A 21,519-nucleotide genomic window follows, 5' to 3' on the forward strand; every position below is an offset into this window, starting at 1 on the left:
TAATAAATTCATGAATTCTGTGGTCACCCCTACGACATCTGGGGAGCCGAAAAGGTTGGAATCTGAAACGCAGAAGCACCAAACCCTTCTTATGATAACACAAAGGTTGAATTTACTGCAGCTAATCTGTCAAAATATACGACTCACGGAGGGACATTTCCACTTGTATTCCCCCCACGGGGAAGAAGACCGCACAGAAGTGTGGTTAGAAAAAAAAAAGCAAAAGTAAAGATACGCAGTATTGGTGTGGTGGGATGTGAGCGAGCGCTGTGTTTAGACTAATGCTTCAAGGCGTCACCTGCTTACATAGCCGAGATACCGGGTGTTCATATTATAAGGCAAGGTTATAAAACCATCTTTTAAGATCATTTTAGTGAAAGTTTCATCCTTCAAAGCGTACCATTCACAGCTCAAATACTAAACAACCTGCTTCCATTGAAGATATAAAGGGGGTTCATATTATAAGGTAAGGTTATAAAACCACCTTTTAAGATCATTTTAGTGAAAGTTTCATGTTCCTATCTCATAGAATTTAAGAACAATGATGAATAAATAATTTTCGAGCAAAATTTAAATGGCCGGCTGAATATATTACCGCAGGAGCCGCGGCCGCGGAATTTAAATGACCACGTCAAAGGGTTAAGGGCAGCATGCTATTAACCCCTGCCCCCATCCACTGATGTCACCAGGAATACACAATGCAACATGTAAACAGAAATAGTGGTTTTTATAAAAATGAAGTGCATGTTATTGTTTAATTCCCTTTAACACTGAAATTTCATTACAACAGATATAATTTGTCATTCCCTGGATGTTCATTATACTGACATTTGACTGTTTATTGCAACTGTTAAACTGACTTATGTGGTGTTCTCTCTCAAGGTTACAAAAATAATTTCCCATGTACGGATTTAGCTGAAAGTAGTGATGAAAATTATTCAGGTAAGAATTCTTTTGTTTCTCTACTTCTAAAACTAATTTAATCTGTTAAGTAGGTATGTAAGTAGCTTGATGTGCATGTGTACATCTGAGTGAGTGAGGTGACCATATAAATCACGACAGCCGTTAATCAATGGGTAGCCTCTGCTCTCTCCCATTTCATAGATTAATTTGGTTATATGTCTTGAGAACAGATACTGATTCAGAGAGAATATTACTATCTCAAATGATAAAGGATGCAATAGAAGAATCCCCCGTAAAAAGAAAAAATTGAACTTAAAGTACCTGCTGCTATTGTGATGCTCTTTGAGACGTTATTCTTAATTCACATTTTTTAAAAAAACGTTTGGTGTGGTGCTGCTGTCTGCCTAAAGTGAGAACACCTTTGGAACACCTGAACATAAATTTTTAGATGTGCACTTGTTTGTCATATGCGGTGGTAGGCTTTCGTTTGTACGAACTGAACTGGTCCTTCAAAAACGGTCCAGTATGGCATGAAATAAACTACAAAAATGTGAGTGGATACAGCTATCAGTTTTGAATTTTCTTGGGAAAACACAATGGTCATAGTGATGGAACTGATGTCATCTCTACTGCACCTAGGACATAAAATGTATACAGGCAACTGGTACATATTGCAACACCTTTGTTAGAGATTGCTAAGTGCTGGCAGCAATATCTATAAGATTAAACTTGCCTAATGACCTGATAAAAGTGAATTCCTTATATGGTAGGTTGTGGAAAGATACGGCTATAACATTGTGTTTTTGAAGTCATAGGAAAAAGAAGCGTCTTTTTATCTTGTCTGTTATAAATTATCAGATGGCACGAAAATCATAAAGAAATGGAGAAACATTTAGCCTTTGGTCAACTCCAGTCCTATTATTGGATTTATGAAGGAGTACAGATCCTGTGGATTGGAAGGTGGCACCACACCCTCTGAGGTGTCACTCTGTCAAGAAACAGAAAACATATGTTTAATATGGCCACCTTCACTTTGATCTCGACAAGAAGGTATTGCCAAAGTCAAAATAAATTTATGCTGCTTATAGCAAAGCAATGCATATTATGCTCAGATCAGAATTTTCAATAATCTGCCGTCTGATCTCGAGTCTTATGACTAAAACCATAATTAAACACACACTCATTCTACTGTGTTGATGAATACCTTTTGTCTGAAAAGTGACTCATCCGTTTAAAGGTTGTGTAAAGAGCATAAGTTGACACTATTCATGTATATATATGGACATATTTTTAATAGTCTCATATGTTGTAACCACTGTCTGTTCTTGGGTTTTCTTGCGTGAAAACTTCAGTTGTATTGTACATGTGACATATTCCACATCCTATGGTCATTTTGACCTACTTTGTATCCAAGGAATGCAATGCAATGAAGACCTGGCAGTGCTAGCCTACGTAGGAAGGGAACACGCTATTGAGGATCCAAGGATATTCCCCTAATCCAATCAGGGCAGTAAGGTGTGCTGTCATGAAATTGAAAGGCTCCAGAAAGATGTGTGGAGTTGCATTCCATAAGCCTGAATGGTTAAAATTTTTCCACACAAAATCATTATTTGTAGGTAGGATTTAATTATTTGTGCTTGAAACTCTGGAATGAAGTTGTTAGTACTGTGAATAAATAGGTTTTTAACAGGTGGAACATTTACTCGTATATTATATCTGAGAATATTTTAGGATGAGGTGCAACCCTATCTTTTCATAACATAGTGCTTAATTATATAATTCAATACAGATATAACTTTACATTTACTTTTATACAAAAGTAAGATTTTTGTGAACTAAATGCTATTTCATATTTTCATAATATTGATGGCCAGTTGAATTAGTATTTATCCATCCATGGTACGGATCCCATTCACTTGAACTGCCTTGATATAAAGTTCAAATTATATGGCTGCCTATTATAATTGTCTTTGTTTCCTCCTAGTCTCTCAAAGTTGCAGATATTTTCTTTAGCACATATGGCTGGAAGTATCTCATGGTTTCCCTTAGTCCCTTCAGGCAAATGCTGGGATATTAAATCAGACCATAGTACCTTCCAAATTCTTTCCTATTCTATCAGTCATCCTATCATTTACTGTATGGTGAAGATACTTAGAGCATTTTAAAATAAATCACAAAAGAAGATCTTTTTCAATTTCGTGTTGAAGACAATATATTTGATTGAAATAAATAAGTTTTATTTCCAGACTTTTATTCAAGCGGGAATGTTTGTGCAACCAGTGGAGGTAATGAACACCACACCACAACCACAAGTACTGAGACCACTTGCTGGGCTCAACACACAAGTGAGTGATTTTCATCTATGTTTTTTGTAATGAAAATAATTTTCTCTATATTTTGTGTGTTTGATACATCTCATTCCAGGTCAGCAAAACTGCTGTAACATTAGCTTGGTTAGCTCAATCATTCAGTCACTGGATATGACTAGATGACCAGAGTTCAGTTCGCAGAAGGGGAGGAAGTTTTCTTTCTGCCACCATGGTGTCCAGACCAGGTCTGGAGCCCATGGTGTCTGCCCAAAATACGAGGTCTGACAATAAAGTTCGTGAACTCGCTACCATGTGCTTGCCATGGCAGTAATGAACAGAAAACTCAGTACTGGTTGATGACATTGGCATATATTCTTTTCACAGCTATGCTGTCGTTGATCTATGGCAGTCTCTTTCTGAATGGCGTCTGTTATTGTCTGAGTGTTTTGGTGTGCCGTTGTGAGAATGTCAGAACAAACATTAAATTTCTTGTTAAACTTGTCAAGATTGGAAGCAAAATCAGAGAGATCTTAGTGCAAGTTTACGGGGATAGGGCTATGAAGAAAACATCAATTTGCAAGTGGGTGACATGTTTTTCTGAGGAAAGATAAAGTATCACTGATGAAGAGAGATCAGGACAGCCAGCAACTAGCAGAACTGAAGAAAACATTTCACAGTTTGTCCAATTGGTGTGAAAATCGTTGGCTGACTCTCAGGAGCATAGCAGAGCAAGCGAACATCGTCAGAGAAACACTTAGGAAGACCTTGACATGAGGAAGGTGTGCACAGAAATGATTCTAGAGGAGCTCATCAAAGAACACTGCCTGTGAGGGAGTGGTTAGCTAATAAACAAATCAATGTGCTGGAACACCCTCCCTATTCACCGGATCTAGTCGTCGGTGACTTTTTTCTGTTCCCAAAGTTAAAGGAAAGCATTTTGATGACAGTGATGGCATCAGGAGTAATAAGACAGCAGCTCTGAAGGCCATTCTACAAAAACATTTCCAAAATTGTTTTGAAGGGTGGCCTAGGCACTGACATCGGTGCATAGCTTCCCAAGGGAAGTACTTTGAAAGCAACCACAGTGACATTCAGCAGTGAGGTATGTAGCACTTTTACTGCAATGAGTTCGCAAACTTTACTGATGGACCACGTACACTGGGTCTTTTTCTGGTGTCTTATGCTGAGGCTACAAATGTGCCTCTGTATGCATTTTAGGCATGGGGCATGGGCACAGGAAGAACTTTAGTTTTGCCTTAATAAGTCATCACCTGATTATTTGAGTATTCCACATCAGAACCAATTTTAAAGAAACTGGGTTTGAAGTTAGGGAATCACTTATTCGCAGAATGAGATACACTTGCAAGTAAGGTAAACTGATGTGAGTATGTGGAGAGAGTGCGACGTCATACAGAGAATCAGAATTACCGTGATGAATGACACAGGGAACAGAATACTTTAGTGTCTTAACTCCTCTAAAATGTTTTGATTTTTTGTCATCTATGTCTATGGTGTTTCAGAATTGCCATAAATATTCTTTATTGTCTCTGTGAATCCTATAGAAACATTCTTTTCCCATTTCAGTATCAATAAAATTCATATGTGTCTTTGTCAAATTCTCATCTTTTCCCCATTTTATGCCAAACTGCACAAATTAACTCAACTGTTGGTTGGTCGTTTCTGAAATCATAGTTTTTTTGTCAGTTTATTTTCCACCTGTCTTCTCAGTTTCTGATTCATGATTAATATATTTTTAACAAAGTGTCAAAGTAATGTAATCCCTCTATAAATTTTTGTGTTCTATCTGCTTTTTCATAAATTTGGATCATCAGTGTGTTACATCGGCGATATCATTCATTTAGTGCATACTCTTGAAAACTTGTTTGATATACATTGAAATTCCCTGAAGTTTTGCATTTGGAACAGGATTTCTGTACTTAAATTGGGCTGATACAGAATTCAAACAGAAAATGACACTCCATTCTTAATTACAATTACTTGTTTTAATCTAACAAAAGATGAACAAATATATGTTACATAAGTGAAAACAGCAGAAAATAGTGTATGATATACCAGGTTACATAGCAGTTGCTACTTAAATTCAGTTTCTTTTTTCCCGCACCCCATGTTCTAATTTTAAGAACAGGTTTTATAATACATGTACAGTATTTATGCAATTATTGAATATAAATAATAATAATATAAAAACAAACTAACTCCATAGAGCTGAGTTCTTAAGGAACCACTAGTTGCTCAAGAATTCTTCAACATTTTATGGAACCTGAAGGTTCATTACTGTATTCACAAGAGCCCACCATTGATCCCTGCATTGAGCCAGATTAATGCAATCCATGCCACCCAATTATATTTCTCTAGGATGCATTTAATAATATATAAATTAATAAACAAATATTTTAAAACATGGTATGCCTATATGTTTGCCAGTTTATTTCTCACATTCACTGTAATATTTCTTTGTGGGAAACTGCGGCTTTTGACTCGTAGCCTTAGTGGTTCTTTGGAGAAACTTGTCATAGGGTATGGCCCCTGACTTTGAAATATATTTCTCTCTCTCTCTCTCTCACTAACTAGGCTGACATCAGCATTTACTGCAGCTTAGAAACTTGACTCACTAAAAGTTTCAAACGTTTATAAACATCAGTGTATTTTTCATGCTGAAGTTTGGGAAACCCCCTAATTTTTAAAGTTGAAAGTAGAGGGTAAAACCTAGTTGTCCATTTGAGTAAATATGATGCTAAATTGAAGCACAAATTTCACAATAACGATTCTTGTGTACATTTATTTGTGAAAAATTATACATTTTTTATATGGGGCTTTTGCTGGGACAACACAGTGTGGAGACTTGTATATCAAGAAATCAAATCAGGATTTTACCGTAAATTGCAGATGGACCTATAGGCAACTTAGAGAGAAAGCATTCAAATTTAAACATTTTGGTGGCTATAAAGCGGAATAAGCCAGTTTCTGTTGAATCTATTGAAATGCCCATAGAGAAAATGAAATATGCTGTCTCACATGGCAAGAAACAAACTTTCCAAAGGGTATATGAAGAAGGACTCTTGTCAGTAAAACTAAAGACTTGGGAATCTGACTGATACGTGATTCATTTCAATACAGAATTCTGTTGAAACTAATATAAAGTGAAATCCCTATTTAATGATCCCGTGTGGGAACAGCGTTTCTTACACTGAGTAGCTACTTTCTTTAGGGTGAAGTTGTGCAAAATTGCATATAGAATATATTCATCTTATGAAATCTACTATACAGGGGAAAAAACTATTTCTTAAAGAAACTTTTTTGTAATATAAACACTGTTAATGAGAAATATTAAATTAATTTCTAGACTCTGAAAGATGGAAACTGTTTCTACCTGCCTACCACTCGGCACTAAAGACCTGGGTCAGCCTTGGCCTCCTCTACAACCAGTCTTCACTGCTCTCTATTCCTTGTCTTCTCTATCATCCTTTCACCTTTATCTTCTTCAGCTCGTCCTCAACATTATCTAGCCATCTCATCCCGTGTCTTCCTATTCTTCTTTTGGAATATAGCCTTCCTTTTGACATGCTCTTTGTCACACAGAGATGTTGGTCCAGTGATTCTAAGGGACCCAACAGAATAGGTGTTTTCCCTCACCTGAGGACGGAAACAGATCCAGTTTCCGAAATGTCATGTTTTTTCTTAGTTATCTTAAAAACCAGGACGATGGATAAAGTCCAAAAACCCAATACCTCTATGTGTTATACACCATCGTCAGAATCCTATAGTAACTACATGCTCTTTGGCTCTTCAATTCTTTCAACATGCCCCAACCATCTTATTATCGGTGACTTCATAAATCTTACTATATCTTCTCCTTTCAGTATTGTGTTTATCACCTTATTGTATTTATCCTCCATATATTATTTTCCATCACTGGTCCATATATTTTGCGTATTGTTTTCCTCTCAAACATTCTCAGTGCATTCTCTTCTGTTACTGTTAAGGTCCAAGTTTCTGCCTCATATGTAGCAATATACTTACTTACTCATGGAGCTGAGCCCTTCTGGAGGAGCCACCAGTTCTGCAGCTGCTCAAGAATTTCCCAGCATTTTATGGAACCCGTAGGTTCATTACCATGTTCACAAGACCCCTGCACTGGTCCCTATCCTGAGCCATATCAATCCAATCTGTGCCACCCCATCCTATCTCTCTTAAGATCCATTTTAATACTGTCCACCCACCTACACCTTGGTTTTCCCAGTGCTCTGTTTCTTTCTGGATTTCCCACCAATATCCTATATGCATTCCTCTTCTCCCCCACTTGTGCTACATGACCCACCCATCTCATCCTCCTTGACTTGATCATTCTAATTATAGTTGCAGAAGACTACAAATTATGAAGCTCCTCAATATGCATTTTTCTCCAACCTCCTGTCACTTCATCTCACTTTGGTCCAAATATTCTCCTCAACACCCTGTTCTGAAACACCCTTAGTGTATGTTCCTCCCTTAATGTCAGAGACCAAGTTTCACACCCATACAGAACCACTGGCAAAATTATAGTTTTGTATATTACAATTTTTGTTTTTAGACAGCAGACAAGAAGACAAAAGGTTCTCGGCTGAATAGAAGCAAGCATTACGCAAATTCAGCCTCCTCTTAATTTCCTCCTGAATCGGGTTTTGATTTGTTATCGTTGTTCCCAAATATCTGAACTGTACAACATTTTCAGAACTTCTGTTAGCTACCTTTATGTCTCGCCTTTGCCCTGCATTCTGGTGATGAGACAGCAACATATACTTAGTTTTCTCTGTGTTTACTTCTAGACCAACCTCCTTACTTGCATCAATTAAAGACTGTGTGTTTTTCTTTATGGTAACTGTATTATCACCCAGTAGATTCACATCATCGGCATAGACCAACAGCTAACGTGTCCTGTTTAATATCAGTCCCACCTGCTTTTCCTGGACCTTCCTAATGGCATATTCTAAAGCAAAGTGGTGATAAAGCATCTCCTTGTTTTAGACTGTTCTGGATAGGAAATTTATCAGACAATTGTTTACCTATATGGACTGTACTATACATTTCGTTTAAACACTGACCTGTAGCTTAGGGGACACGCGATAGCGTAATTGGTTGAGGGGCTATGTTACAGGCCGTAAGGTCACACGTTCAGGTCCCAATGAGGTCATTGGATTTTTTTCATTTGACCTAATCCTTCCGGCCGCACTATGGCCCTGTGGTTGACTCAGACTCTTAACTGAAATGAGTACCAGCAATTAATTAAATAATCTTCCTGGGGCGTAAAGCGCGTCGGGCATGTAAGGCTGACAACCTTACCACCATCTTTGAGCCGATTGACTAGATAATGTGGGGCCCTCAACGTCTAACAACCCTATGGGCCTTCACGGCCTGGTGCGGGGATAGCTTTACTTTTTTTACTTTTATACCTGTAACTTAGCTGCTCTTGAAATTTAATTTTTTAAGTATACTAAGATTTGCAAAATGGGCCCTGTTTCCAGCTTATATCCTTTCTTTAACACGATTATCATTTCTATTGCCATTATTCATCATATTTCCTAAATATTCATAACTATTCACTCCTGTAAATAATTTTCCTTCTACCTTTAAATTTTGTGGTTTCTTCCTACTCTCTGATGTTGACATAATCATATATTTTGTTTTTCTTTCGTTTACTTCTAATGCCATCTTCCCTGCTTTTTCTTCCATTTTCTTATATATCACGATTATCTTTTCTCTGGATCTAGCTATTATGACACTGTCATCTGCATATGCACATATTTGGCTTGATTTTGTACAAATTTTTCCTCTCTGATCAATGTTCTTTATTACACTGTGTAATGCCGCTATGAATAATACTGCTGATAAACCATCCCCTTGCTTAACTCCAGCATTAAATTCAAATTTTGTGCTTAGTTTATTTTTTATTTGAACTTTTGTTTGTGTAATATTTATTGTCATTCAAGTTAGCCTAATTAATTTATTTGGTATTTTCATCTGTTTCATTGCTTCATAAAGTCTGTCTCTGTTAACGCTGTTGAATACTTGTCTGAGGTCTATAAATAGCTTATGCAAGTCCATGCTGTATTTGTAGTACTGTTCTGTCATTTGTCTTATTACAAAGAGTTGGTCAGTTGTACTTCTATTCGGGTGAAACTCGCATTGATACTCTCCAGTGATCTTTTTAGTTACCATCTTTAGCCGTCCTTTTATTACACTAGATAATATCTTATATGCTACGTTCAGTAATGTGATTCCTCTGTAAATTCTACATTTTAGTTTATCTCCTTTTTTAGAATGGGGCATTTGATTCCTATATTCCATCTTTGTGGCATTTCTTCTGTTGCCCATATCATAGTGAAAATGTGTGCATGGTGTCCGTTATTCCATCTCCTCCTTGCTTACTCAATTCTGCTGTTATACTGCCTTCTCCTGGTGCTTTGTTATTCTTTGTTTTCTGAATACATTCTTCTATTTCCTCACGTGTTGATGTATTTACCTATTTGCCTTTTTCTCTTACTCTTCTTCTTGGTCGTTTTCATTCCTTTCTTTTTCAATGTTCAGTAGTTCTCTAAAGTATTCTTCCCATCATTCTAGTACTTTCCCTTCTTCTCTTATTGTTTCACTGTCTTAATTTCTACAGCCATTACTTTTTGGTTGAAACCCTCCCCCCCCCCTCCCGCTGTCTATTGCCCTATAAAATTTTCTTTTCTCGTTCTGATCTTTGAATTTATTTACTTTCTCTGTTTCCTCATTCTTTCCTTTTTCTTCTTATATATTCTAATTTGCTTTCTTCTTAATTCCTGATATCTTTCACAATTTGCTCTTGTTTCTCTTTGTAGCATTCTTCTTGTAGGATTCTTCATCTCTGATATTACTTTTGCACATTCTTCATGAAACCATTCTTTATTAAGTTGATTTCCTTCTTTGCCCACTGTTCCTTTATTGCTTTTTCTATCCTTTTCTAATTTTCTTCTGTTTCCTTCATTGCATTCTCTTATTTTCTTTTCAATTTTCCTCTGACATCCTTGTTTTATTTCTTTGTTTTCTTGTAGTTTTTATACACCCCACTTCTTTGGCTTGACTCCTTCCATCTTTCGTACACTAGCAATTCTTTCTCTTGCTTTAATTTTGACTAAGTACTGGTCTGTACCACAGTTTGGCCCTCTGCTACTCTTCATGTCTGTGACTGAGGTAGAGTGTCTTAACGATACTAGCACATGGTCTCTTGGATTAACTCCAGTTGATCCTGGTGTTTTCCATGTTCCTAGGTGTATGCTTTTGTGTGGAAATGTTGTGCTTTTTTTCTGCAATTCATTTCTGGTAGCAAACTGTCCTAGTAAGTTACCGTTTTCATTACTGATGTCGTGTATTGTGTATTTTCCTGCCACTTTCTTGTGATATCCTTCTTTCCCTATCTTTGCGTTGAAGTCTACCATTGTTATTACTAAATCGTACTTCTGAATTTTATGATAGGTTTCCTCTGAACATTCATAGAACTCTTCTCTCTCTCTTCTTTTTCTTCCATTGGGGCATGTACTGATACATATTATTGTAATATTGCCATATCTCCCTTTCATTCTTAACTTACAGTTTCTATCATTAACTGTTTCATATTCCAGCATGCTTTTTTTTTCTTATTATTTTTTATTATTGTCATAAGCCCTTTTCAAAACTGTCCGGTTTTTTCTTGTGTATTTGTTATGCCGGTTCCTCGCCATCTTATTTCTTGCAATGCCATAATATCAATTTTGTAGCATATCATTTCTTTGGTCACTTCCTGCACCTTCCCGGGTTGCAGCATTCTGCATACATTCCAAGTTGCCATAGTAATGTCATTGTTCCTTGTCCTTTTCTTAGTCCATTTCCAATATGTTCCACTTATCCAAGACTGGTTGTTACGTTTCTGTACAAAATTCTTTCTACACGATGAGGTTCTTAGCCTCATGCCCAACCTCCAACTTGGAGGATCAGGGTATCTCTACTGGACTGTACTCTTTGCCCTTTCCAGCTCGGGTGACTCTACCAGTAGTTAAACTACCACCAGCATAGCTCTCCAAGTCACAGTCATGCAAGCCCCATCACCACGACAAGGTGGCGACACCTTTGGGGGACTGTTTCTAACTAAACAATTAAATGATCAATAATATGAAATCAATTTCTGAGATAAAATCTGACATGAACCTCTGCCGAAAATCAAAGTAGCTATGAAACCACAAGCCATGCATGTTCAGTATTTGATGCCTGTCACAAAGCATTACTGTTGTGTGATAATGACTTACAGCAGAAATAAAACTTGAATATTGTTTGTTTTGATCCACAGTCACACTAGATTGAGATATGAGTTGTGGAGGGTAAAACATTTCTTACAATAATATGGTTCTTTACCAAGCATGAGGTATAATAAAAAGAGTTGTTTCTTCTGGGTTATGATGCCATGTTGTCTGTTGAAAGTCAACTGACGTTTTGCTCTGCTTCCCACCTGCAATCAAGCTGGTTTCTTGCTCAGCTTATTCTTTGACCCTGAAGATGGAGGTGACATGTTCCTCCGAAAGGTTGGTTTGGCTTTCAGGAGACTACACAGCCTTATATCTCAGAAGATTGAACTCTTCATAAGCACTGCTGTGAGAACCTCAAATCCTACATGGGCAATAATACATTGTTTATATTGGGCCTCACTTTGATCTGAAAATATATTCACTCAGTGCAGGAATTTGCTAAATATGGGGTTACTGAATTATGTATTACTCTATTCACTTATACAAAAGACTCTGTATTTGGGATTGCCAAATAGCTCTCCTTTATAGAAATATCACAAAGTATCCAAGTATCTGTTCATCAGCTTCAATTAAAAAAAGTAAAAGTAAAGCTATACCTGTAACAGGCTATGGAGGCCCATAGGAATGTGAGACTTCAAAGGTCCTGCATTTTCTAGCCAATCACCTCACAGATGGTGGTGAGGTTGTCAAACTTATGTGCTGGCCGCTCTTTGCCGCCAGGAAGATTCCTGGTACTCATTTCTGTTAGAGGCTGAGTTGACCCCAGGGCCATAGTGTGGCTGCAAGGATTAGGTCAATTGAAAAATCAAGTGACCTCATTGGGAATCAAATCTGCAATCTTCCAGCCTGTAGCATAGTGTCTCAACCAATTGCGCTGCCATGTCCCCCCTCATCAGTTTCAGTTACAAAGTTAAATTCAATCAATATGTGTACTAGACCCAGTGAAATAAAAGTGTACTAGCCAAATCTGTACACTCAGAAAAATCTATGTAGTTCTCTATGGAACACAGTAGAGGATAGATCTGTACATTGATGGGCTTTAGCTTCAATGGTATATTTCCCAGAGGGTTCAGTACCTCTGAGCTGAGCCCTTCTTGGGAAGCTGCCAGTTGTGCAGCTACTCAAGAAATTCCCAGCATTATCGTGTTCACAAGAGTCCTCCACTGGTCCATATCCTGAGCCAGATCAATCCAATCCATACCATCCCATCCCATCTCACTAAGATCCATTTTAATATTGTCCACCCACCTACATCTTGGTCTTCCCAATGGTCCTCTTCAGGCTTTCCCACCAATATCCTATATGCATTCCTCCTCTCCCTCATTCGTGCTACATCCCCTGTCCTTGGGTTTCATACCTGAGAATCAGTATCATCGTTGGGCTCAGTCAAGTAACCTTTTGAAGTACAGTCAACTCTCGATTATCTGGGGGCGGATTAACCGGTTTGCGGCTTAACTGGGGCTACTGAGGCTTTTTTGAGGCTTATATGTTGTTTAATATTCATTCACTTTTGTTTCACATGGTGACTTGTAACACTATTTTCATACTAGTGTGAACCGAGCTCTGCAGTGTTTGGTCCCGTTATGCTAACACAATGTTCTAGGGTAGGGGTGAAAGAATGTCAGGATTTGTGGAAAGTTTCAAGGACAGATACACCGCCCCAGTTGGTCTCTTTGTATCGATCTCTAAGTGTGTTAGCAAAATGTCAGGGTGTAAAAGGAAGCGTGTTGTGTTAAGTATTCAACAGAAACTCTTGTGAGCCGGGCTTCAAAATGTTAAGCAGTGACGAAACCGTAAGTTCAGTGGGGGTGCAGCCAGAAGAGTGGGAAGAAAGTGAGAATGAGGAAGAGGTGGACAGTGCTGCTAGTAAGAAAATATCACATGGTGCTGCTCTTAATCATTTGGAATCCTTACTAGACTATCTTGAGAGTGAAGAGAACAGTTTATTAAGTGACAAGCTAATATCACGTAGGCTTTGTACGGATATCCGTAAAAAGGAAAATGCTGCGAATAAGCAAACAACAATATTAAATTTTTTAAGTGTTAAGTGTGAATATTCGTAAAAAGTGTTGGATGTTGTTGAACACTGTGATTGAAATAACTAATTTACACTTCAGTATAATGTAAAAAAAGTATTACCTAGGCCATGAGATGACATAAAAATGAGGTTGAGTAAGTCCATGATTTATTTAAACCGTCTTGCAGTGCATACACTCATCTATCCCCTTCTCTCCCTCGCACTACATGTTTCGGCATAATAATGCCATCTTCAGGTGCTTACTCATATTGAATCCTATACTAGACCAAAATTATTTTCAGTACAAAAATAAATATTACAAACAAACAGATGGTTTAGCTATGGGAGCTCCAACATCTGCAATATTAGCAGAAATATACATCCAGAACATGGAGCACACACAAATATACAGCATATTAAAAAATCAGAAAATAATTGGATATTTCAGATATGTTGACGACATACTAATACTGTATGATATAAACAAAACAAATATTGACAACATGATTGTGGAATTTAATAAACTGTAGCCAACTATAAATTTCACAATAGAGAAAGAGAACCATAGATCTATAAATTTCTTAGATATAGAAATATATAGAGAAATGGAAAAGTTACAATTCTCAATCCACCAAAAACACACTGCAACGGACACAATAATACCAAGTGACTCATGTCACCCACATGAACACAAAATATCTGGTATTAAATACCTCATAGATCGAGTAAATAACTACCCCATCACCAGAGTAGCAAAAGATAATGAGATAGAAACTATAAACAACATACTCATAAATAACAAGTACAACACAGATATAATTACAAAACTAACTACAAATAGTAGAAAACAAAACATTGCAAAAAAGCAGAACATTACAGAGGATTCAGAAGAACAAAAAACAAAAACGAAATGGGCAACATTCACATATATAGGAAAAGAAACAAGAAATATCACAAAATTATTTCGAGACACAAAATTAAAAATAGCATTTAGAACTAAGAACAATTTACAACATATACTAAAATCAAGACCAGAAATAAATAAATATAACAATAGCGGCATATATAGTATGAAATGCCTAGATTGCCCCAAGGAATATATAGGACAAACCGGGAGGAAATTTAATACCAGATATAAAGAACACATACATGACATAAGACACAATAACAGCAATACAGGATACTCAGAACACATATTAAACACAGGACATGCATATGGTACTATAGAAAACACTATGGATATCATAGCAACAGGTAGGAAGGGGCAATACTTGAACACATTGGAGAACTACCATATATATAGAACGACAAAGAAAAACACACACATGAATAATATAAATAAAGAAATATACAACCCAATATACGACGAATTAAACACTATCTACACAGAACAACATAACAACACCCCACCCCCACCACATCTACTCCCACAACATCATAACTCACTCAAAACGAAGACAGAACACACACACATACCCAGCAGGCCCAACAGTATAACACACGCAGTCACAGGAGCAAGACACAACAAAAGCACGTGAGTATTATTAAAAAATTGTAATACCACAAGTAATAAATAAAATACGGAATGCGGTATTAATGAATAAAAAATTCACGTTACAGACACACACACGATAGTGAAGGAGTGCTCCAACAGAGGAGGATGGGCGTGACTGGCGTAGTGAGATGCGACGTAGCGATGAGGAATCCTGAACAATTTTAATATTTTTAACGTTTGACATTTGTCAATGTATATGATAGATATATATTTTAGTTATTTTAATGTGAGGACAAGGCATGCAATGAACTAGTTTGGCGTGGATTGAGTAAGCACCTGAAGATGGCATTTTTATGCCGAAACATGTAGTGCGAGTGAGAGAAGGAGATAGATGAGTGTATGCACTGCAAGACGGTTTAAATAAATCATGGACATAAATCAGTGCAACAGGACGCTAAAATATAACATTAGTAATAGAAGTTAAGTAAATTTAAATACAGGTAGGCCTATAGTATTATGAAGGTACAGTATTACAGTACTACTTTTAATAACATTTGTCTTAACCAGGTCTTCGATTAATCGTGATTTCCATGCCCACCATTATCCCGGATAATCGAGAGTTGACTGTATTAGTGCAAGCAGATCTCTACCTTTCAGATGATATTGATAGCTGTAACAAAAATGTGAAATTGCCTGATCAGTGGAAGGAATCTTATTTTACCAGTTCACAAGAAGGATGTTAAAACGGACTGTAGTAATTATTGGGGAATATCAGTGCTATTAACTTCATACAGAATTTTATCCAATATTCATATTTCAGTGTTAAGTTCATACATGTATGCACTTATTGAGGATTATCAGTGTGGATTTCAATGTTAACAGATCAACTACAGGTCAAATCTTTTGCATTTGTCAGATATTTGGAGAAAAAATGGGAGTACAATGAGACAGTACATCAGATATTCGTAGACTTGAAGAAAGCCTATGATTCAGTTAGAAGGGAAGTATTGTATAGTATTCTGATAGAATTTGGGGTACCCATGAAACGAGTTAGGCTGATTGAAATGTGTTTAAACAAAACACATTGTAAAATCTGTATAGGTAAACATTTGTCTTATAATTTTCCTATCCAGAATGGTCTAAAACATGGAGATGCTTTATGGCCACTCCTTTTCAACTTTGCTTTCGAATATGCCATTAGGAAGGTCCAGGTGGTACTGAAATTAATTGGGTCACATCAGCTGTTGGTCTGTGCTGATGATGTGAATCTACCGGGTGATAACATAGATCCTGTAAAGAAAAACACATAGTCTTTAACTGAAGCTAGGAAGTAGGTTGGTCTAGAAGTAAACACAGAGAAAACTAAATACATGTTGCTGTCTCGTCGACAGAATGCAGGGCAAAATCAAGACATAAAGGTAGCTAACAGATGTTCTGAAAATGTGGCACAGTTCAGATATTTGGGAACAACAGTAACAAATCAAATCTTTATTCAGGAGGAAATTAAGAGGAGGCTGAATTTGCGTATTGCTTGCTTCTATTCAGTTCAGAACCTTTTGTCTTCTTGTCTGCTGTCTAAAAACATAAAAATTGTAATATACAAAACTATAATTTTGCCAGTGGTTCTGTATGGGTGTGAAACTTGGTCTCTGACATTAAGGGAGGAACATACACTAAGGGTGTTGAGAATATTTGGACCAAAGGGGGATGAAGTGACAGGAGGTTGGAGAAAAATGCATATTGAGAAGCTTCATAGTTTGTAGTCTTCTGAAACTATAATTAGAATGATCTAGTCAAGGAGGATGAGATGGGTGGGTCATGTAGCACAAGTGGGGGAGAAGAGGAATCCATATAGGATATTGGTGGGAAAGGCAGAAGGAAACTCTGGGAAGACCGAGGCATAGGTGGTTAAAATGGATCTTACAGAGATAGGATGGGATTTTATGAATTAGGTTGATTTGGCTCCAGTTATGAACCAATGGATGGCTCTTGTGAACACGGTAGTGAACCTTCGAGTTCCATAAAATGCTGGAAAGTTCTTCAATAGCTGCACAATTGGCGGCTTCTCAAGAAAGGCTCAGCTCCATGAGTGAGTAAGTGATAACAAAAATGTGAAAGCCTTAAAGCAGTGGGCCTTGAAACTGTGAGAAGAGAATACATTTTTAACATAAAATCAAACTGAAATAATTCTCTTTAGCTGCATTTAATCGTGCCTTCCATAAGCACCCTCCAGAATATTAATCCAGATATTTAATAACATTGAATGATTAGATTGTGATGTTTGTAGGGATTATTCATTGCCAAACGAAGAGCACTGTGCAGCATTTTTATTTTAAAAATCGGGATTTTTTTAATCACAGATCTGATATGGCACTAATTACAAATGAGTTTATCTTAAACAATAATATAAATATTAGTACAAAGGGTTACATTTATTTGAATACAAATTTGTTTGGGTGGTGAGGGTTTGAAGGTAATTGGGGGGGGGGGATATAAGATGAACAGGGTTGAAAATTGCTGCTCTAAAAGCATACATCTTGATAGTAAGTAAACCACTATTTGAAATCTTCATGTAATTACCTCTCACAGATCTCATCTGTGTTCAGAATACCAGAAAATAGGCCAGAATCATTTTAAATGCTTTAAATGGAGAGGTTGCTTAAGAGAGCCTTGAAGACTAACTGAAACTGCTACTTCTTTTTCTTCTGCAATTGTATCCATTTTGTGTGGATCAGAGGACAAAATGTCTCCAATCTCTCCTTTTCAATTTCTTGTCAGCCAACAGCCTGTGTCGTCTCGTAAGTCTTTCATAAACATCTCAGTCTAAATTCATTTTTTTTATTATGCCTTGTTTTAACACTTTGCGGACTGCGCACCCTTTAAAAGTTTTTTTGCTTTTAAACATGGCGGACCATTCGCGTGTTAACAGGCTTTTAGAACGCGATAAGTTACAACACACTATACATCGCTCTGGCGCCACCTACATTGCACGCAACCGCCTGCAGATGCGTGATAAGACTCTGGAATGTTTAGTTAGTAGTCAGTAACTTGACCTCGCTGTTTACTTAACCGACTATAAAGGAAAATGCTTTGCCTTCTTCAAGCTGTGTGTATCAGCCAGTAGCTAGTGGGGAGAATGGATCAAGGACAAATTCTCCTCCGATGACATAGCTGACCTGCCATGTGAGACGCATAATAATGGATTAATTGTCATTCAGACAGCGACTGATGGGGGACAACAAAGAATTATGGCCAGTAAAAGTGACAGTAGCTCCGACGATAATGCGGGTAATAACATTGCGGGGACAGCAAAAAATCTAAAAAAAATGTAAACCCTGATTCAAAATTGAAATACAAAGCATTTCTGATGAATGTGGCAAAGGCCTGGGCTACAGTCCAGATGGTGGCGGCAGAACCAGGGTCACACAAAGACTTAGTACGACCGGGCCCATCATTTCCCACCCCATGAAGGCCTCATGTGGACCCCCCAGGGCGACTCTTGAGTGATATGTGGAAAAATACCCTCGTGAAAGTTGTGAAGAGTGAACATTCCAAGTGGAAGAATAAGTGAACAGTGCACAAGTTAGGGTAGTATGTTTAAAAATGCCAATCACCGGTCCGCGAAGTGTTAACCATTCTATTTTCATGGATATGCCACTGAAACCATTTCTCCTCTGAAACTGCTTTGCAGGATGCTGAATGTTAAAATAAAAGTTATTCACAAATTATTTTCTAGGTGCAGATGAATCTAGTACAAAATGTAATTTGAATGAGACATTTGAAATAAAAAATGAGACCATTAAATCAGACAACAGGTTTTCATTAGAAGCAAGCCAGCAAGATTTTCAACCTGACAAACTGTATAATTCCACTAGAAAGAAAAGAATAACTGTTTCACCTCTCAGAATGCAAGGACATAGCAGGACATCAACACCAAAAGGTATCAAGTTTATTAGTCTAAATGAAAAGAATTTTTATTATTATTATTATTATTATTATTATTATTATTAAGTATGCATTTTTGACATGAACAAATCTGTGGTCTAATTGATTCCTTTCATTAGCCACATGAAACTCGTTTTATTCTTAATAGGAATTTAATTTTTTTATGCACATGCACGAGAGACAATACTGCATTTACAGAAATATAAGATGGTGTTTCTTAGATTTTATTTTCATTCAGAAATGAGAATCGTCTTATATTTGCAGACAAGGAATATACATGTAACAAGGGAACCAGTTTGATCATTTTTTGGAAATAGAAAATTTGCAGCTGTTGCATATTTTAGAGCTCACATATCCACAGAGTATTTGTCAATATGAAGATATTCCAAAAGCAAATTTCTTACATTTTCATTGTCACTGCTGTCATATATATGCTTTTGGTGCAGTGGGTTTGCTTTTGAAATATATTCCATAACAGTAAAACATCCATCCGACAAGAATTTAGGTGTTAAACATTTGTATCATTGCTCAGCCTTTGGTTGAATGGTGAATAATGACAGGTGGAAATATTCTCATATTAGTATTGTATGAAGCCAAAAGCGGTATTCTCGACCTCCAGCACAGTGGTAAGCCCCATCATGACATTTACTTGGTGTGACAAGCTTTACCATGAAAAAAAAATGGTCTTCTGGTTTGCGATGTTGTGAATTTCTTAAAAATTATAATGTTTTGGAGTAACTTATCATCTTCATATTCTGCATCGAAGACTAAGCCAAGCATGAAACAAGCAGAACCAGGTGGCAAGCAGGGCTTTATTGCATAACAACTTAAAAGCCAACATACTTCATATTCACTGCTATGAGAGTGTCAGATTCAACATATTTATTCTCGTAATTTATGCACCCCCCCAGCATGCAAAAAAGAAAACAAAAGTTGTGTCTACAGTTGTGGTAAAGTGTTAATATATTTTTCAAAGATTAATTTTACACATTAGACTGAGTTAATTATAGTTGAATGCAGTGTGACTATGTACTTCACCATGCAATAAATTAATGAACATTTGGATAGAGTCTCCCCCCCCCCAACACATAATTATTTCAGAAAACAAAATTAAAGTAAATGCTGTGTGGTAACACAATGTGAATATTCCAGCAAACGCACTGCATGTAGTTCCTTGATGAACCCTAAGATGAAAATGTCCCTTGAAACCATTTTGACTGATATCATTTCCACAGATAGTCTGATTAAAGGTGACAGCACAATATGGAAATTTGTGTCTACAGACTCATGAAGTTCTTTGATGAACATTGAGATGAAAATTTTCCTTCATAAAATTTGAATGGCACTTAATTTTGATGGAAATGCAGTTTATGTTGATGTTACGTATATGATAGTGCAATATGGATATTCATGCTTATGACACCATTATAGGATTCTCTGATGAACATTGAGATGAACATTTTGACTGATACATAATTTTTGTGGAAAATTCTATTAAAGCTGAATGAAATATGGCAACACAGTGTGTAAATTTGCATCTGTGGATTCCACCACATAATTAAATGCTTAGCATCGAGAAAAGTGCACCTTAATAATATTTTGACCACTGCATAATTTTTGCAGACAACACAGTTAAATTTCTCCATATTAATGCATATAATTTTAATCACTTTGTCACAAAAATAATGTGCTGATCAGAATGTTATAAGGGTAATAATGCCATGTTTAGTCTTTTTGCTTAATTTCCTGTCTAAAAGGAGGGTTTATGCATTATTTGGAGGCATAAATTGTGGGAATAAATATGGCAATTCAAGAGTGGCACAGATGACCTCAGATTTCAGAAATTGGCCTGCTTCTGAATATGGGGAGCTAGGAGCTTCAGTTGAAGTGCTCATGCGCATGTTTATTGAGGTAGATGTCCTTGCTGAAATGCTCAAACCCCACTGCAGTTTGCTTGTAGAGACTGGACATATGAAAGTTTCATGGGACATGAATAAAGAACCCTTTCTCTTAATAAAATCAGATATAGTGGTCTACTCAAGTGCCTCCCATTATGTTGCCAGGTCACAGTGAATGGGAAGGAAGATTTCAACCCGATAGGATGGCTTCCAAAGTAGAAACAGGTACTGGAATAGGAAGGCAAAAGTATAGGCCAGTAAGATGTATAATGGAGAATATAAGAACAGGAACATATTGTCACATGCATGCAGTTACTGTAGATGAGGTTTTGGATTGATGACTGGATTTATTTGACTTTGAAACAACTTGTGACTGTTCTTCACAGTTCAGTATTACACATACTATGTCTTCTCAGTCTGCATGATGGTGGCTTCCAGCAGCAAACATTCCCCTTCCTCTGGGCTCCTGAATGGACTCCGGCCTCAGCTGCTAGCTTCTCACGGTGGCAGCTCACAACTGGACCCAAGCAGTTTTCTTACTAATTCACCAACCAACTATTCTTCACATCACTGACTCTCCTGCTTATAACATCTTGGCATGGACTGCACAGAGAACACTGTTCCTCGGTGGCTGTTTACAGGCCATTGTCTA

General features: G+C 37.1%; 1 protein-coding gene across 1 annotated transcript in view; it reads left to right on the forward strand.

Annotated features, from left to right (window-relative positions):
- Positions 1-21,519, forward strand: part of LOC111866594 — a 56,487-nt gene that overhangs the window by 30,740 nt on the left and 4,228 nt on the right. The window contains exons 7-9 of the mRNA XM_023855701.2: positions 883-942; positions 3,150-3,248; positions 18,761-18,964. Coding sequence (XP_023711469.1) covers positions 883-942; positions 3,150-3,248; positions 18,761-18,964 — 363 coding nt within the window. The remainder of the gene's footprint in view (positions 1-882; positions 943-3,149; positions 3,249-18,760; positions 18,965-21,519) is intronic.

Source organism: Cryptotermes secundus, unplaced genomic scaffold (genome assembly GCF_002891405.2).
Source record: "Cryptotermes secundus unplaced genomic scaffold, Csec_1.0 scaffold1232, whole genome shotgun sequence".
Lineage (NCBI taxonomy): Eukaryota > Metazoa > Arthropoda > Insecta > Blattodea > Kalotermitidae > Cryptotermes > Cryptotermes secundus.